Here is a 19,428-nt window from a genome sequence, read left to right on the forward strand (position 1 = left end):
GCCGGGATAGGGTTGCTTTGGTGTGTGGAGTCCATCTTCAGAGAACATGGCTGTTTTTTCAATGTAAACAGCGTGTGCAGTATCTGTATTGCTAAAGGGAGAAGCAGAGGAGGAGGAGGAGGAGGGGCAGACATTGGAGGAAATGTTGCCTCTTCCAATGAAATTTCCCCCTCTCTAGCTAGCTCCAGCCTGCCACAGCTCACCTCTGAACTCATGCATGTTATATGTTAAGGTACGTATGCATCTCTAATCTGAGAGGACACATGCAGTAGGACGTGGTCACGTTGGCAGGATTAGTAGCTCAGCTGTTTGCACAGGACAGCTGAGTTACAGTGCATCTTGACTAAAAATAACATGCTATGTATGATTAACACACAGCACTAATAAATCCATTAAATGATTCAGGCAAAGATGACCCTGTGAAATGTTGCATGCTCTACCTTTGTGTAGTGCAGGGATTGTTAAATGGACAGCAATGACTGAATCCAGCCGTTGGTTTTCATTGGTTGTTTGCTTCAGCTGCACATGTTCCTCATTAAAAGCACAAGCAGACAGGATGCACTAAGGAGAGAGGAATGGATCATATGTCTATTTTCACCGCCATCCTGTGTCACCATATAACCTGAAAGCAAACATGAGAGGATTCCATGTTACATTCACATCTTAGAACTAAGGATAAATTGCTCTTTGCTCTGATGGGATGTGTACAGTTTATGTGTGGGTGGGAGCTATACAAGACTTGGATATAGTAGGTATTTATGGAACCTGTGTGTGTGTGTGTGTGTGTGTGTGTGTGTGTGTGTGTATGTGTGTGTGCGGGGGTGTAAGTTTAATTTTGATGTTTGAACACACTACCAACACATTTCCTCACACTGCATGTTTCAGTTGGAGTGGTTAGTATTCCTCTGTATTTTATCAAGTTTGTTATGCCACTTTCCTCCTGTGCCTTGTCTACCCACATCCTGCCCAAAACACCTACCACAACCCCGCTGGCACAATCAGTTAGGGTTTGAATGAAATCGAGGGTGTGCAAACACTGAAATCTTGTAGTTTCTTTAACAAAGATTTTAGCAACTCATCAGTAGAAGAATGACAGTCAGGTATTTTTTCTGTAGTTAAAGAATCCCCTCACCTTTTTTTGATCATACTTTCTACATAGATTTTTTGTCCTATAACATCATATTATGGTTAAAAATCAGGCCTTCATTAATCATATAATATTTTTGCTTGTTTTTTTATTCTTCAGATCACATGGCCAAAGCATCTTCAATACCTCAGCAGACCCCAGGCCAGAGGGTAGACACCTGTGTCAACTATGAGACATACTAGAAACTAAGAGACGTAGCAACATCTTTACAAAGATTCAAAATACACCCTCCTGTTGAAACAGTTACGCCTGACCATGGCTGTAACTGCAGCAAAGACAACTGCGAGTTTTCTCTCCACAACTGCCACAACCACCACAATCCCCTTCCTCTCGACGGGCACCAGCGCCAAAGACAATGTCACCTCGAGGACAACGTTAATGACTGTTACTATAACAACAAACGAGACCAGCTTCAATGCTACCACATTTCCGGAGGCAGTGATCGAGGGCTCGGGAATGGGAATGGTACTCGTACCCTTTGGCATCATCACTGTCATCGGCTTGGCAGTGGCAATAGTAAGATATCATTTCAGTATTCTCTCTAAAATTGCATTTGACTCAGTAGAAATATATTTTCTTTGCATGAGCTGGAATGTGAAAGTACTGTGAAAGCTTTGTTGGATTCTGTACCCTCTATGATGTTATATTGTTATATTATTTATTATTAATGTTTTGTCTGTTTTGTTTTGGAAATTAAAGTTTAGATAAGTTCTTTCTATTGAAAACACAACTCCTCATTTTCATCTTTCTCCATTTTAGATGCTGTATATTCGGAAACGGAAGCGGTATGTTTATTTAAAAATGTCATTGTTGATCTTACAACAAGGTATAAATCCCTGTTTTACAATACTGTTGATTGGACTCTGCTTCATTGTTTCTGTTCAGGTCATTTTCCACAAAATACAGAGTTTATAGGACTGTGACTGATGATGTGAACAAACAATTTCTCACTTTTAAACCTCTTGTCATGCAGGTTGGAGAAGCTGAGGCACCAGCTCATGCCTATGTACAACTTTGACCCGGCCGAAGAACAAGATGACCTGCTGGAACAGGAACTACTGGACCATGGCCGGGATGGCAGCCTCTCTGGTCCCAATGCCAAGGTAGGCCCAGGCCAGAAACAGTCTGGTAAAAAGTGCACAGAGAGTTTTTCTTTCTAAATCCTCCCTTATTGAATCACTTACTGTATCTCTCTGACAATGTTGCACCTGTTGGGTGTGTTGGAAAAAGTTGCTGTGGCTTGTGTAAGTCTTATGTTGATGTGTTTGCTGTAGATTTAAATATGTCTGTCCATTTTAATGAGGTCTCTATTTTTGCCATATTACTGTACTCATGTATTTTAGGCTGCTGATCTACACTGTCAAAGTTTATTTTATTTCATTATTATCTGCAAAACTTTTTTTTTTCCTGTAATAATTTACTTCTATTTTCTTTTATTTCTTTTAAGTTTTGACAATGGCATAATGGTAAAAGGCAAACGTGGTAAAGTATCATCGTGTGTCTTTTCAACCATCTTTCTAACCCTCTTTTTCCTACATATACTCCTATTTTTTCACGCCTAACAATATTATAATATCTCAAACAAAGAGTAGTTTGTAATTTGGACACTAAAAACGTATTGCTTCATATTAACCAACATCTGTGATATCTTTTTCAACCTTTCCTTGTACTCTCTACTTACATAATTTTACATCACACTCAAGTGTGCAAAATACCACCCTTTGTGCTCATTTAAAAAATCTAATGTAATATGTGTGTACTACATACACCATTACACCTTTAAGACCTCCAGTTGAGGGGATATGGTGACAAGTACTGACAAAGAAAAATATTATTATTTTTTGTGTGTGTTTTATACAGTGTTAATGTGTTTTACGTTCATGTGTTTCAAAATATGAACGTAGGCTGTGGCTAAAACACTCCCCGGTTTTATTGAGCGTGGATGTTTGAAGCATTATTGACTTTCCTGAGCTCTCAACTGTACCTCACACATTATGACAAGTGAACCAAATTTATTACAACTGAACAAACTCCACTTACTTGTTGATGAAGACACTCAGACGCATTTGAAAACTCCAGCTCTATATCTATCTACACTATCTAAAGCGGCAGTTGAGTCAAGTTTTTTTGTCCACACCCTTATTATCATTTTTTCTCTATATACATTCAATCATCCCCTATGGTCTCTGGTACAAACACATTTTCTCTGGTTTCAATAATCAATCACATTCTTAATAGTCAATGAAGTATTGATTTAGCTGTTTCGATGGTCTAGAAATGAACAAAACAGAAAATTATTACACCGGAATGACTAGCTATTATTACTATGGTTATTACTTCATGTCACTAACAGTTTCATCTCCTCTGCAGACTCTCACAACCTCCCAGGGGACCACGCAGAGGCCCAGTCGTCTGGTCTTCACAGATGTAGCCAAAGCTCTCAATGCTTAACGGCACTCTTCCATTAGTTGATTTCTGTTTGCGGGGGGCCACTGCCTCCATTAAGATACCGTATGTCGCTCAGGAAGGAAAACAAAGAACTGTTTTTGGGAACAACTGGAGCTTCGGTTATTGATTTCATTACTACGACATAGTATGTGAAATGACAATGGTTTTCAAAATATGAAAAAACGTTTGGGTGCATGTACAATAAGGGAAAATAATAGGAAGCATCACATATGATCTTGCACTGTTATCATTTGCCGCACAAATACAGTGTGATGCACTTTTCTTAAAATCATGTCCTGTCATTGCTGTTAAAATGTCTGATTACTTGTCAGTGAAGTTCTTCAGAGCTTCCTTATCTACTTCCATGTTTGATAAGAGAGTGTACATTTGTGTTATACTACTTGTGTGATCTTACATCTCTGACCAGTGTGAACACTGGATGTTTTAGCATCCTTAAGTGAACTGTCTCCTTCCATCTGGTTTCTTCTTTATTGAGCAATGAAGGATTGTTCCAGTCTGTATACATTAAAACTATTTAAACCTATTTGAAAAAAAGTGGTGTTTTGTTGTACAAATCTACAGAGGAGAGTTGATAGGTGTGATATTTTATTGATAAGCGATAAAGAAGCAGAATAACACAAATCACATGGTAAAGAATCATAACAAAATATATATCACAGGTTGGTGAGTTGTATTAATGAAGTGGATGAGGACACATCAATAACATAACATAACTACAAAATGGTGTTAAGGCATAAAAGATGATTTCTCAAGTTACAGTTCAACTTTTCAATAGTTGAAAATGGATCAAGTACTGCATGTAACTACATCACTATCAGTAAGATCACAGAACAACGTCGTCCCCATATAGAGAGTAAATATCCAGACACAGCTCATGTAAAAGAACAAACATTGACTCAGCTGTAGTTAAATTAAGAGCACCCTTCAGGCCGACTACCATTCACTGTGGTGACATGGATGTAGTGAGATGAGATGAGTGGACTACAACAGTACTAGTTTGACAGTTATTTCAAGATTTCTTAACGGAGCTTGACCCCTGCAAGCCTTCTACATTACACGGGCCAGATCCAGATCGCCTGCAGTTCTGAGAACGCTAGGTACAATGAACCAAACATTTCCTCAGAGATGACCCAGGCTTGTTTGTTTTCAGAGGTAGTCCAGAGGGCAAAAAAAAAGTAAGTCAATGCAGTTAAACAAGAAAACATACCTTCTTGTGAATGAATTAAGATGTTCTGGCAGCAATTTAGTCAACAATGCTGAAATACATGAAAGTATTGAGACACAGCATATCATCAGTGATATATATTCAAGTCATAAGTAATGTGTAGATCATGTTGGATTACTTAATGCCTACCACGCAATTGGGACTGAATCTTTGAAGCATTTGCAATAATGGCTGTCAGTCCCCCACCCACCACACACACACACACTCAAAAATGTGTTTCTTCTTTTTCCAACAGTTGAATGTATAAGCTTCACTGTGCACAATGATCTATGTGCAGAGTTTGACACTAGAAGGCTCTTTTCACACTCATCTGTTGAAAGTAGAAAACATCTCTGTGCTCATCGGAAATCTGATTTGATTTGTGACATCACAACTAGTTTGGAAGCCAATCCTGGTCCAAAACTCAACAAACACAAATATGATGTGGAAACATGAAGCCTCCAGTGCACAAACACTGAGAATGGACTTTACAGAAGATGTTTCCCACTTTACTATAAAATAGTTAAACTTATATATATATTTATTTGTATATACTTTGCTACTTATGATTAATTATGATTATATCATCCATCCATCTTTGCCACTGGTGATGAAGCTGGAACCAATCTCAGCTGACACTGAGGTCAGAGTCAGGGTACACCCTGCCATGTCAATCAAAGGGCTGACATATAGTAGAGAGATGACAACCATTCATATCTACAGGCAATTTAGAGTCACCAATTAAACTAACTTACATGCTTTTGGAAGCTGGAGTACCCAGAAAGAACCCACACAAGCACAGGAAGAACATGCAAACTCCACACAGGTGGGCCACAGCCAGCCAATGGCTTTGAACCCAGAACCCTCTTGCTGTGAGGCGCAGTACCAACCAATGGATCACTGCACATGACTTAAGCAATACAGATACAATAGTGCATGATTTTTATGTCCCATCCCCACACAGTAGAAGTGAATGGAGTCTCCTCTATGGTGTAAAAACCATTAAAAGATTATATTTAAAAAAAACTTCACGTCTTTGTCGAGAATATGTCCCCATTATCCCTGATCCATAGACTTATTGTCAAGAGTTTTCATGTATGTCTTCAACAAAAAAATAATTCCATTGGAAACTGTTCACAGTCAGGTTTGTGGAGAATAATCAGGACATACTTTCTCAAAAAACATTGTTCATTGTTTTAGTTTTTTTAAATTATGTTTTTCAATGTTGTTTGCACCATAAAATGTCCATTCACTCCACTGTATTGGGGTCTGCATGGCATGCTACCAGATGTAAGTGAGAAAATATATTTGTTTTGTAATGTAGGTGAAATGACCCTTTAACGTGAGGTTATGTAACTTTTGCAAGACGATACAACACATTTTTCCTCTGAAAAAGTTTTTTGCTTGCACCTGCAAGAATGTGTTTTGCTGCTACAGCCTTACTTGGTCTGGTATGATTATCAGCTCATGGCAACTGAAACAGCTGCAACAATTATTCATTCAAATTCCCAACTATTAAATTAATCTGCAAATATTTTGATAATTGATCGATTGTTTCGAGACTTTAAAAAAAATTAATATTCTCTAATTCCAGCTTCTCTGCTGTGAATATTTTCTGGTTTCTTTAGTCCTCATGAATATCTTTGGATTATGGACTGTTGGTCTGGGAAAAACAAGACATTTGAGGACGTCAGGCTTTGGGAAACAGAGATCTACATTTTTCGCCTTTTTTCTGACATTATATGACATTAATTAATCAACAATGAAAGTAATTGTTAGTATCAGCCAGAGTAGCTAATGTTAGCACACTTTAGATGAGTGTCACGTTTATTTGTGCTACTGTTATGTTGACCATTACCCCATATTAGTGACTTGTGGCTACAGTGGCCACTTTTTCAGCAAAAGTTACACAGGCTCACTTTTAGTACCCAAAGAGCAAAAGAGAAACTTGTGTCCTTGTTGTCTCTCAAACAAAGACAACAGCTACTGATGCAGTATTTGATATTCATTAATTGCCCACAGTTTCTTTGGCAAATTTCAAACAACTCTTGCTTTAAAGGTAACTCTTTCCATCATTTTTCATGTACTTCAGCACTGTGTCGTTATTTGCTACCCTTCTTTTCAAATCACATGAATTAAGAGTGTCACACATTAAATGTACAGTGTAAGAATCAGAAAATACATGATGTAGTAAAAAAGAGAAAAGAGTAACAGACCCAAAAAAATTAAAAAATAAAACAAGTATTTCATGAGGAACTACACCCTAAAAAGCAAGTATTTCATCAAGTTGTTGTAAACTATTTGCTGCATTTTTTTCCCAGGAGAAAAAACAAAGTCTCGATTCGGTTTGAACAAATACAGTTTTTCTTTTGAAAGAAATGACACCGATGCTTTTATGTGTACACCAATAGTAAAATCCTCTGCTGGAGTGTAATGTCTGCTTGTGTGTGTTGGTGTGTAGGCCTGAAAAACCCTTTTGCCTGTCTGTGTTGCATGTTAACATGTGTGTATACAGTAAGACAGTGTCTATGCCAATGCTGAGGGAGTGGAGAAATATTACTTTGTTGGAGATATTTGTTTTTTTTTTTGTTTGTTTTTTTCGTTACTGAGGTAGAATGAGAGATTAAGAAATTGAGGGTAACTGAGGTTTCAATGAGGTCTTTGTGTCAAGGCATACTGGTAATGTCAAATACAGATCAGAAATGCACAACAAACACAGCACAATAATTATTACTGAGTAGACTGAAAACATGTTCCTGAATAGTTTTGTACCTGAGGTTTCATTATGGTGTAAAAGCACTGTAATAGTAAAATCCTGAGTGTGGTAAAATGACATGTCAACACTGTTGTTGACTTAAGTATATATGAAAGGTTTCTTTCCAAAATTAGGATATCCATTTAAACCTTTGGGATCATTTTTCTTAAAACAGCTGCTGGTTGGAAAGGGGGGAAAAAGGAGTTTCATAGATGTTATTGACCATTTGATTAATCTTGACATTTTAGCTCATACAATCTCTTCATTTTTTTCTGAGCAAAAAGAAAAACATTTTCCCTTCCCAAATTGGATATTGCATTTTGAAATAAAACCGTTCACATCTACTTTCATAATAACGACTTCAGCACACCATGATAATATTGTAACATTGCTAAAAATGTCACTTTCTTGCTCCCATGTGAGGATTCATGACACCTGATTTAGAAACATGTTTCAATATAACGGTTCAGTTTGGTTCCTTTTTTCCTTAACCCCCCTCTCATTTTAGCCTGCAACCCCCTGTCCCCCCTCCACACACACCCTGCACACACACCCTCCACACACACGCACGCACGCTTGCATGTACGCAAGCACACACACACATACACACACACACACACACACACACACACACACACTGAGAGGTTCAGGAAAGTGTGCATCTTTAAAGGCACTGTTTGACATTTTGGGTAATTTGCTTCTTTCCTTTCTTACTGAGAGTAAGATAAGAATATTAATACCACGAAAAAAGGTTAGCTTAGCATTAAGACTTAAAACAGAGAGGATCAGCAAGACTGCCTATCTCCAAAGGTAACAAAATCTACCTGCATTTCTAAAGCTCAAAGGCACATATCCCCTGTAAAACCCACAGACAAGATATAACATGTTAATTAGTGAGCTATAGTGGTGCTAAAAGACAGATATTTATATGTTAAGACATAGCCAAGCTAGCTATTTCACTCTGTTTCCATGCTTTATGCTAAACTAAGCTAACTGGCTGCTGGTGGTTGCTTCATATATATCTTACAGACATGAGAGTGGCATTAATCTGACTCTCTGCAAGAAAGAAAATAACCCAAAATGTCAAACTGTTCCCTACAACAAAAGCCCTATCCAAAGATCAAATCAAATCCAATGTTCACCCAACAAATCCATGGTTGAGGAGAAGAAACCACTGTCTGCAATGATTTTGTGTGTGTGGGTGTGTTCCTGAATCCTCATCACAAATAGGAGTCAGATTGTACCCCTGTTTGTTGAGGCCAAACCTTGAGGTAGGTAGAGAGGCATCCTATCTACTCCCCTTCCTCCTGTGCTGGGACCTGAGATGACGAGGGCTCAATCTGTGAGGGACCCTCCTCACCTTCTTCTGAAGGGCCCTGGAACAGCAGGGAACCAAAACCACTTTGTCACTTTGTCTGTTATTGTCTGATCTCTTTCAGTGTCAGTGTTGGTGACTCATTATGCACTAAACTAATGAATCAATGCTAGAAAGAGCATGAGAAAACAAAAATGAGCGTTCGTTTTAATTGAGTAATTGCGTGCGAGAAAGTAGGTCCAGCTGTCAGACCTAGAAATGTGAGGAAGATGACGGTTATGTCAGGAAACCAAGAAGACAGAGGAAGAGAACAGTTAGATTATGTTTCCCCTCTCTATATTGACTCATTCTTCCCCTTCATGTGCGTGCGTCTGAGAAAGGGAGTCTGTCTCAACGGTTTCAGTTCTTGAAGCAGCTTAAGCTCTTTGACAAACTGCTCAGTGGAGAGGATGCGATAAGGCAAACGGGGGGCATCAAGAGAACTGGCGCATTTTGGTAAGAATAGTTGTGCAATCTGTTCATTCGAAACTGAGCAAGATGGTCTGAAGAAACAAAGTTTCCCAGAAACACTGAGTGAATATTCACTAAAACTGGATGCACAAAAGGATGTTTGGAGGTGTATCTGGGGATTTCAGCACTGCTATCTGTGCATTTTCAAGAACTCATCATATGTATTTTCCAAGAACTCATCATATCCTCATGAAGTCAGTTTACATAAAGGACACAACATATATACTGAACAAAATATGTCAAGTTGCTTGTTTTGCTATTCACACTAAATGTGCCAACAGCATTTTTATATTTGTCTGATAACACATATTGTACTGGTTTATTTGTCATATACACATATGTTATACATTGTGGGTAGGATAACACCTTTCACTATAAGGCACAGAATTCATTTTATCTTGATATTTCTTATAATCTGGCAACTAAATAAGTATAGTAAAGTGCACTGGTTGAACTAGAATCATGTTGGGTCCTGAATGTAGTTTACATTTTAATCTCAGTGGTTAACAGAAGCTTATGATTGATATTCATAAGGAGCAAAATGAGATCATCTTTGCCGATCAGCACTGCTTTTACAAGGCCTACAGTGTAAATGTAACTAGTATTAGTCAAAAAGGTAAACTGGTGGCACAAAAGGAGATTTCTATTGAACTGAAGCAGAAGTTTTGTTCCTCAACAGTTACAAACCTGTTCTCTCAGCTTCACTCTAATGTGATACTGGCTACTTTTAAATGAAAGGTGAAGAATAAATTAGGAAAGCTTAGAGGCTTAAAAGGTTTAATACTGTCTAATGATTAAATGATTCTGCAACAAATCCACAGATCAGTTTGTTAGAATTTAGTCTGTTAGTTTTAAAAAGTCTTTAATAGACAAAACTCCAAATGACTTTTCAGCCAGGGAACATGTGAGTCACAGAGCTACATCAAAACAAAAGTAGACTACTATTTTTCCTTTTAAAGATTTGATTTTCCTCACCTGCTGCTCTTCAGTTACTTCTTGAACTACTTTCTGCGGCTGTGGAAAGAAATGGAAAACTATTAATTAAACACAAAGGAAAAGCTGCCCTCAAGGACTTTATACCTCTGGCATAGACACACACCTTGGAAGCTTTGGACATACAGTGCCAGTCAAAAGTTTGGACACACTTTTGACTGGTACTGTACATTTACACTATCTTCATATTGTCTGTAAAGTAACAAAGTTGTCTCCATACCCATTTCCTTGGTCGCCCACGTGGTCGTCTCTCCCCAACAGGCTCTACTTTCTGAGAAAGAAGATATAGAGGGTTAAAAGAGAGGTTTCAGATTTTAAGAATCCTGTCATACTGATCACAAACTGAGATTAAGAGCTTACAAATTTTCAATTGAGTGCTGTAGTTTTTGAGACTTTGGCAGCAGCCATTTTCAATTACTCATGGTTCTAAAATACCATGTGGGGAGCATTTCTTTGAGGAGCAACTGAGGTTTTGTACCATGTATTGCAGTAATAACGAAAAAGGTATCTGGGAAAATGCTGACTCTGTTGTAGAAGTAGTGACAAGCTGTGATCTTTGTCAACAACTACATCAGAACTACACTCTTTGGTGATAACAGGGACAGACACGTAGTTATGTGAACACAAATGAAGACAGGCTTCCTACACAGTTTCCATTTCAGGCTTCCATAGTTTTCCATACTAAAATTCCCTGACTTCCTGGTTGATTTTTTAGACCATATTTGACATCTGAGTACAAATAGCCTGATGTTTATTGTGTACATTAAATGTTTGTGGATTCATTACTAGTTGGGGGTACTGCGACAATGTCAAATGATTTTACACAAAGTTTGTATCTAGCTTACTTTTCCCATTAGGAACCCTTAGACAACCAGAATACTTGCATTAACCCATTGTGGCCGTTCAGTCCACACTCGCAGAAAGAGTACACAGAAAGTTGGACTACGTCCCACTGTCAAACACCTCTGCCCAAAAAGGAAAAAAACAAACTGGTGCTACCTATTCTCGTATTATTTTCCCTTAACATACTGAATAAATAATATGTTATTATTGTTCCACTCATATTTTTTGGTCTCTTTTATGAATATGTTGAAAAAACTTGAATCACCTAATTTTCACGGTGGCTGTGCAGTTTCGTTCATTCACTGTATCCATGGAAATGGCTAAATGTATGGCTTCCTTACGCAGAAAAGATCCGTTTACTTTTCTGACAACTACATAATTGCATAATTCATAAAAGTTCAGAGAAGCTTAATATTTGGTTATCTGTGACACTGTGTATATACGCAATTCAAAGATATTGATGCATTTTCTTTCAAACTAATTTGATCGTGGATGTCCAGCGTTGGTACAGTTTACGGTGCTTTTGGCAGAGTTGTTTTCCTGGCTGTGACATACAGGTGTAGAGGCAGCTCGACATAGAAACATGCGTTCAACAACATCAAGCTCACTCTCTCACACAGTAGTAAACATGTCAGCTATATGTTAGAAAACAAAAAAGGGGCAATAGTCTGGAAAAGCAAATATTTTCATATATCATACTATCTTTTCTTTCTTTCCGTACTTATCCAGACCTGGAAATGAGTAAAATCAGATTCTATACTTCCCCAAACTGCATAGAAACCCTGTGAGGACCTCTACAGCAACAGTAAAGTACTGTCAAAGACTATAAGAGCAAAATATGTATGTGTATTAAGTATACATGTTTATGGTATATTTAATTTTTATATCCGACTGACCTGAAACATATCTCTTATTTTTAAGGTTTTGAAAACACAATGGATTTTGATGATTGGTATGTCTGTTATATATAATTACTTTTTTAATACAATAAAAATTGTCATTTTCTCTTTTAAATCACATTAAACACACAAGCAAATACATTAGCTATACGTTTTTTAAGGTATTACCTATATCCATATAAGGATGATGATCTGGATCAGTGTTGTAGGAAGTACTCTGATACTTTACTTCAGTACTAAGTACAAATAATTCACTACAAGTCCTGCTGTCAAAATTTTACTTCAGTTAAATCAGACAAGTATTATCAGATAGATATATTTTGGTATTATAAGTAAAATACTTAACGCAAATACTACAAAATGTCTCCTTTGAGAGTGTTATAATGCTATTATGGTATGTTTTTGGATTATTATTACTGATACATATATTTCTACACCACATTTTAGTGATGTAGCTTATGGAGCTTATTTCAACTACTTAATACTCTATTCATTGTATAATCTATAATGTTTATTAGATAATGAAATGTTTGCATATAAAATCCAAATCTGCAGGTAACTACAGCTGTCAAATGTGTAAATGTAGTTTAAACAATGCAGCAAAAACACTTTTTTCATTTTAAATATTAGAGGAGAAGAAGTATAAAGTAGCATGAAATGAAAATACTCATGTAAAGCACTTACTGTAAAGCATTTCAGTAAATTTACTCAGGTACTTTCCACCACTGTGTAGCAGACATGATGTCTTTTAAAATGTTATAGTGACAGTAATCTGTTTTTTTAAAATCTGTGTAAGACAATCTTTCATTCCTTACAACAATAATAACCACATCCTTCTTTTAAACAATGACCAACAGGCTGAAGCATGAGACATAAATACTGCACTGATTTAATAACAGCTTATGTTTTCTCTGTTGTAAACTGACATTTGCCCCTATGATGACTGTTACAGTGTCTTACTAAATACATAAATCTTTGCATTTCAGGATATATCACTTGGAGCTCTCAGATGCACTGGTACATGTAATGCAGATGCACTGCAAAGATAAACCCATTAAGTTCATGTTCAAAATGTAATCAAATGTATATGGCCATCAATTATAAATCAATTATGTTTTATGTTGTCCAAATAAGAGTTTTTGAGATCTAAGTCCTTCTCAAGTGAATACTTTACCATTAAGCACAATAGGCAACTGCATAGGGCCTTTCACAGCTTTAGATTGATTATAACGCCCTGATATAAAAACATATACATTTGTTCTACATATATATATACATGCACTGAAACTTACAAAACTCCCTCAATGTGCCTCTTGCGACCACTGCGTGCCTAAACACATGTGGCTAAGGATGCCGAATCTGAATTTCATGCAGTTCAACACAATATTAAACTGTGAAACAGAGTCATCACAGTATGCATTTGTAATGAAACAATGAGAGGTAAAGTAACTCGTTAATTGTTAAACTCCCAAAGATAATCTCCTCTTTAGTTGCTCCTCCTGAGACAACTAGCATGGCCAGTTCGTAATGTTTGCCTGCTGCATTGATTCACTTAGGATATGATGGGAGCACCCCCCATCACTAATCCCCTAAGCACTCATTAAAACAGAAAAATATAACAGAAAAAACAACATTAAAAGAAACTGGGGAAAAGAGAAAGAGGCAACTAATGGCTTTAAGAAAACTGCTTTCAGGTGGAGTATTCAGATCCTTAAAGGAGCAAATTGACAAATGTCTTACTGTTTTACGTAATGTAGTAGTTTAATCTATAATGATGCATTATATTCAATAACTTATGTATCCATCAATTTTACATGGAAACATTGCACTTATTATTTTACTACACTTATCTGACACTTTGCAACAGGTTACTGCTGATTCAAGTTTACTCACAATGTAACACCTGGGGTATGTTGTGTCTTGTGTGTAAATGTAGGTACACTCTGTTGATAATAGTTATGTTTCTTATACTAGAGCAAAATATTATATGCAGGACTATGCATGACACTGATAGTTTTAGTTAAATAAAACTTCTACCACTGCAGAGATAAACTTTTCAGATGGCGAAAGGATGAAAAAAGGCACAACAAGTTTTCCTAAGGCCCCCCAAATCACTAATCTACCACTGGTGAGTCCAACTTTTCAATTTTTTCAATTTCTTGTGATAAATAAAGTGCCTAAATATAATTTACCCAAAAAGCTCTTTAATGTAAATTGTAGCACTAAACTGCAGTATTATGGTGTTGTTACAATTCTGAAATATAAGTTCAAATGAATATTAAGTGTCTTTCTGATCAGTTCAACCTTCAGTGCAGTTCTGGGGCCTTTGTTCTTGCTGCCTTTTGGTCGTCCTCTTGGTCGCTTTGGAGTCGGTGGTCCAACAGGCTCCTGTAGAGAGAGATCACATTTGAAGCCACAAAAAAACAGAGAAAAACAACTGTTTGCATGATCTGTCTTCTACAGTGAGGAGGTGTCTTCACATAATCAACTCTAGCTTTGTTTGTCAGAATACACTTTTATTGTTTCAATTAGATACTTCATTATTTAGGGCCAAGGAGAGGGTTGATCAAATGAATCCTGATGTCCTAAGATGTCCTACCTGCTGCTGTTTCCGTGGCCGACCCCTGCCCCTGCGCTGAGGCTCAGGAGGTGACTGGGCAGTGCTTGGCTGGGGAGACGGCTCTTTGGTCCCACTGTTACTCATGCCTATGTCTGTCCACCTGCTTCAAAGAGTGTGGGCATCAAAGGCTGGAGGAGCGGCCTCGTGGGCTTGCAGAGTAGAAGACCTGAGTATCAGGAGCTGCAGCTATGCGCAAAGAAAGATAAAAATGACTACTTTTGAATGCATATGTGCAGCAATCATCTTAGAAGTATTTAGGATGATTGGATACACTACTATATGAATTCAAATTATTTAATTCCAGCACAATTATCACAGCATGGTCCAATCTGTGCTTAATGGATCATTCAGAATCACACTGTACCCCTTTTCAAGCACAAGCGTGGGAACAGCTTATACATAAGCCTTGGCACCAGGTTCATCGGAACACAGACGGGTCTGGCAAACGCAGGGAAACATGAGAATGGTGTGCAGTAACTAAAAGTAGCACAGGTATTCACAACTCAATCTACCATCTGTCCTCTGCGAGGTATTTCTCAATGGGTCTGTGCATGTTGTAGGCGTGCTGATGCTGCTACAACTTAAACTTACGGTAGTTAATTAAAACAAAAACTGAAAGTAACATGTAATGCCTTAATGGAAAGAATGACAACAATATGACAGTTAAAACATCTGAGTTTATAGGCTATGGTGAACTTTGGAGGTGCAATAAATAGCTGGAAAAATAAAAGAATTAATAGATCAATAATGGGTTTTTTTTCTCTGGTTCCAGCTTTTTAATTTGAGGGTTTGCTGCTTCTTGATAGGATAGTCAACTGAATATCTTTAAGTTTTTGACTTTTGGCCATAAAAAAAACCAAGATGTTTAAAGACATTGCACTTTAGAAAAATGTGATGTACATATGCACACCAAACTAATTAAGAAAAATGTCAGAGCAATCTGTTGAAGCCCTTTTAATCTGTTAATTGTTTAGTCTATAAGATGTGGAAAACTCCAAGGTGAGACTTTCAAATTGCTTGCTTTGTTTGATCAATAGTCCAAAACCAACAGATGTTCAGGTTATTATCACAAGACAGGAAAAGTTAGCAAATCCTAACATCTGAAAAGCTTACACTGAAGGAATTGTTTATCATTTTTGCATTAAAAGCGCCTGAAACGATTAAAGCATTAAACCCACCATGTAGTCCTAGATTAATTACCAGTTAGTTGATGGAGTAATCGGTTGACTGACTAGTCTAATTGTTCCAGCTCTAGTTAGTGAAGTTACATTGATGGCACTACTATGTAATAATATAAACACAGTATATTTCCCGGTGACCACTTCACTTGACTAATTGACTTTGTGTTAACACAGTAAACAGCATATATCTGCTATAAATGGCTGTTGGTCATGTCCCAAGGTGGTCGTTTACCATAAAGTCGAGCTCTGAGAGGACTGTGCCAAACACTAATTGCCAACACAGCCTATCAAAACGGCCGCACAGAAGCAGGAAGTCGGAGCAATTTGAGAAATCTACGTCCTCGATGAAACGATTTAAAGCCAAACAAGACGCACGACGTCGTCTCGTCGCTTATAAACTCCTTTTGGAGTCATACAACAAGCGTCCTGCACTTTCTCCTGCAGCGGCGGAGCAGCCCGTCCGCTCAACTCGTATGTGTTTGGCAGTCAAGAACGGGACTGAATGTACTTTTTGCATATGGGCGGCAATTGCAACCGTAAAAACACATTCTTCTGCAGCCTTTAAGGACGGTGCGTAAAGCGCTCCTCCAAGGAAAAGCCGCGACGGCTCTCTGATCCGAGCAAAAGCTTCCTAACTCGGTTGTGTACTGGCACACGTTAACGCCAAAACAACAGTCGAGGCCATCAGTGTTTTAAAGCGTAAAGTCGGCGCTCACTAACACTACATCCCCCTGCTTCCATCACTTGCGCAATCGATCTCAAATGTCTTGGCTTTCTTGGTGATAACAGGTCCGCTGAAATGGATGAACCAAGTGTTAGTTGAGGAGCTGCAAAAAAACTTTACCACGAAGGACAAAAGGCAGGGAACACAGGTGCAAAAGCTCTCCTTTGAAAGCAGCCCGAACATACATACTACATACATACATACAGGCTATAGTAGTCTCCATGTTGAGGCTCAATAGTCCTGTTCATGCAGGCAGCACCAAATGCAACACAATCAATGCAGAGAGACTGTTAAACTTACCTTGAGTCGGTTTGCAGTTTTACCTGGAAGTTCACACAGTCAGCCTAATGTGCTCCTGCACAACTATGAAAATCTTAGTGTATCGACCGTCTCATTGGCTGGAATGAAAGGGTAATCTCTCTCTCTCTCTCTCTCTCTCTCTCTCTCTCTCTCTCTCTCTCTCTCTTGCTCTCCCTCCCTCCCTCCCTCCCTCTAATCGGAAATGTGTGTGATCCCCCTAGACGTCCAGTCACGAATACCCCAGTTGCAGTATAATGGGGGGTTGTAGTTGAGCAGTATGCATTGCATACTTTCTCTATTAAAGCATGTTTCAAGAAAGAAGAGGGTAGGAGGGTTGAAACAAGGACCCCGCCCCGAAAAGCCCACTGGACCACCCACTTGAGAGGAAGAGAGAAGGAGAGGGAGAGAGAGAGAGAGAGAGAGAGAGAGAGAGAGAGAGAGGCATCAGACAGGAGGGTAGAGTCCCAAAGTGGGGTCTGGGGGCTGGGAAGTTCCCCCCCTAGAAGGGAGGAATAGGTTGAGTTTTCTTCAGTAGACATGTTGGGGAGATCAAACCGTCTAGACTGATTCAGAGCAGAGGTTTCACTCTCTCTCCCTGCTGTTATCTCCCCACCTACAAGGTTAGAGATATATTTCTGTAAGTCATAACAAACTACAGAAATATCAGGTATGGTTTCTGAGAAAAAAAAGTATGCAGTTTTTGTTTGGGGAAAATTGGGAGTAAATCAGCATATCACCCAATCCCACATGCAAACCGACATTATTAAAGAGGTAGTGAAAAGAACAGACATACATGTGCACTGTGTATAAGCAGAAAGACATATTTGCCTTTAAGTTTCCTCATATTGAACGCATTAAAAGTTTTCTGAAATGATTTTAGTTGGAAGCTGCCTCATCTCATGTTAGCCTCTTATTTTATTGTTCATTTTGAGAACAATAAGAACATTAAAGATCTTCTTTTTCCAGAGGTATTTTTGGAATTAAAAACTTTCACTTCTATTTTTGATGCAGATTTTTCTTTATGTAAATGCTGAAATTACACTTAAAATGATATACCAACTAGAGCAGAGGCAAAGTTAATGCACATTTTTTTTCCTGGTCCTTGTGATTTTCAAGAGGAAACTTTGTGTAAGTTTGCACAAACTGATAAATACCGATGGAAATGTTTGAACGGCGGTGAATACACATTCCAGGGACGACTTAATGCTGGACTGCTCATGGAGTCATGTCAGGTGAGCGTGCTGGCATGAGACCAAAATATAAAGCTTTAAGTTACAAAGTTGAAGCACAGAGCTCAATTTGCGTGACTTGCAGTGTCAGTGTGATGATGTAATTCAGAGATTCACAGTTTGAATATCCTGTGAAACCAGAATACAAAAAACAAACATATCCTAATTGTGAATTCACATGTGCAAAATATTAATCTCATGCAGCCTAAAGTTGATTCACATTACCACAAAACAGAATAACAAAGAAAACATTTTCATATTTTTGTGACAGCATTTATTAAAAAGTTTAGTCAGATTTCCCAGAAGCTCTTTTGACAACAGTTGCTAAGAACTGATATTCGTATGTGAATTTGTGATTAGTCATCTACTATAAATATTACTAAATGAAAGTGAACAGAATGACACTGAAACCCTAACTGCCAACCTGTCTTCTCCAAACGCCAAGTGTGTACAGCAGGAAGATAATTGGCCATTATTAGCTGCAGGGAACATGTTAAGACGTCAGTCCTATTAGCGCTCATTTCTGCAAATGATTTTTAAAAAATCAGTATCTTCTGATTGTTGAGACAAAAGTGGGGAGAAATGCTGGTCTGAAAGAGAAAGAGGCAGAAAGGTAGAATGAGATATGAGAGAGAGAGAGAGAGAGAGAGAGAGAGAGAGAGAGAGAGGGGAGGGGGGATGGTTGTGTCTGTGAGAGAGAAAAAGAGAGAGAGAGTTCAGTGGCCTTCTGCAGGCTGGTGTGTCTGAGATTCTGTTGGACTCTGATCTTGAGGTTTATTTAAGCTGAATTCCGTGGGCTCATCAGGACCGGGTTACAAAAATCCTCCTATAGAACTAGAAAGAATGTGCAGCGCATACAGTTCTGCATAAGGCACAAAGGCATGTCTTTAGAGGTGGGGGCAGGCATCAAAAGACAGGCAGAGGAGGGATTTCTTTAGAGGCTGGGGGCAAAGAAGGTATTTTGGAGCTCCATTCAATGCCAGGGAGAGCAGGGGAGGCGTACAGTTTTGTGGTAAAGGGTGCAACTTAAAAACCCCCGACACCTCCCCCTGTTATTGGAAGTTAATTATTCCCAGTTATTCTTCTTCTCCGAACCTGAGACGCTATTAGTTTTGTAGTTGCTCGTGAATAAATAACACAACTTTATACAACTTTACTTACATTATTATAAATCTTCTCTTCATTGGCTCTTTGTTTTTTGCACCTCAGCGTAAATTAGTGTTTTCTGCTCATTCTGAA

At 38.2% G+C, this 19,428-nt stretch overlaps 2 protein-coding genes across 3 annotated transcripts; one reads left to right on the forward strand and one right to left on the reverse strand.

The window, feature by feature from the left end:
• The first annotated feature begins 1,395 nt into the window (after window positions 1-1,395).
• si:ch211-161c3.5 (uncharacterized protein C3orf18 homolog) lies at window positions 1,396-4,083 on the forward strand. Its single transcript, XM_053316292.1, has 4 exons — window positions 1,396-1,663; window positions 1,907-1,932; window positions 2,121-2,250; window positions 3,518-4,083. Exons 1-4 carry the CDS (start codon window positions 1,403-1,405, stop codon window positions 3,596-3,598), a joined length of 498 nt encoding a protein of 165 aa, XP_053172267.1. The 5' UTR covers window positions 1,396-1,402; the 3' UTR covers window positions 3,599-4,083.
• Window positions 4,084-8,448: 4,365 nt separating this feature from the next.
• On the reverse strand, window positions 8,449-17,094 carry si:ch211-161c3.6 (high mobility group AT-hook 2b). 2 transcript variants are annotated; one of them, XM_053316163.1, is made up of 6 exons: window positions 16,961-17,094; window positions 14,735-14,941; window positions 14,440-14,523; window positions 10,614-10,664; window positions 10,376-10,414; window positions 8,449-8,951 (listed from the first exon to the last, which is right to left on the reverse strand). In XM_053316163.1, the coding sequence occupies exons 2-6, from the start codon at window positions 14,837-14,839 to the stop codon at window positions 8,868-8,870; spliced, it is 363 nt and encodes a 120-aa protein (XP_053172138.1). In that variant the 5' UTR covers window positions 14,840-14,941; window positions 16,961-17,094; the 3' UTR covers window positions 8,449-8,867. The 2 variants fall into 2 exon arrangements, with proteins under 2 accessions (XP_053172138.1, XP_053172137.1); XM_053316162.1 differs by lacking the exon at window positions 16,961-17,094 and having other exon boundaries at window positions 14,735-15,387.
• Window positions 17,095-19,428: the final 2,334 nt, after the last annotated feature.

This window comes from Scomber japonicus, chromosome 3, assembly GCF_027409825.1.
Source record: "Scomber japonicus isolate fScoJap1 chromosome 3, fScoJap1.pri, whole genome shotgun sequence".
Classification (NCBI taxonomy): Eukaryota; Metazoa; Chordata; class Actinopteri; order Scombriformes; family Scombridae; genus Scomber; species Scomber japonicus.

Bases quoted from the DNA above. Each gene is read 5' to 3' on its own strand.
- si:ch211-161c3.6 (XM_053316163.1), bottom strand. From the start codon at position 14,839: ATGAGTAACAGTGGGACCAAAGAGCCGTCTCCCCAGCCAAGCACTGCC. The intron at 10,665-14,439 runs GTTGAACTGATC...CTTCTTTCTCAG, and splicing joins GCCCCAGAACTGCACTGAAG to AAAGTAGAGCCTGTTGGGGA. The intron at 10,415-10,613 runs GTATGGAGACAA...TTCTTTCCACAG, and splicing joins GTGGGCGACCAAGGAAATGG to CCGCAGAAAGTAGTTCAAGA.
- si:ch211-161c3.5 (XM_053316292.1), top strand. From the start codon at position 1,403: ATGGCTGTAACTGCAGCAAAGACAACTGCGAGTTTTCTCTCCACAACT. The intron at 1,933-2,120 runs GTATGTTTATTT...CTTGTCATGCAG, and splicing joins TATATTCGGAAACGGAAGCG to GTTGGAGAAGCTGAGGCACC. The intron at 2,251-3,517 runs GTAGGCCCAGGC...TCTCCTCTGCAG, and splicing joins TCTCTGGTCCCAATGCCAAG to ACTCTCACAACCTCCCAGGG.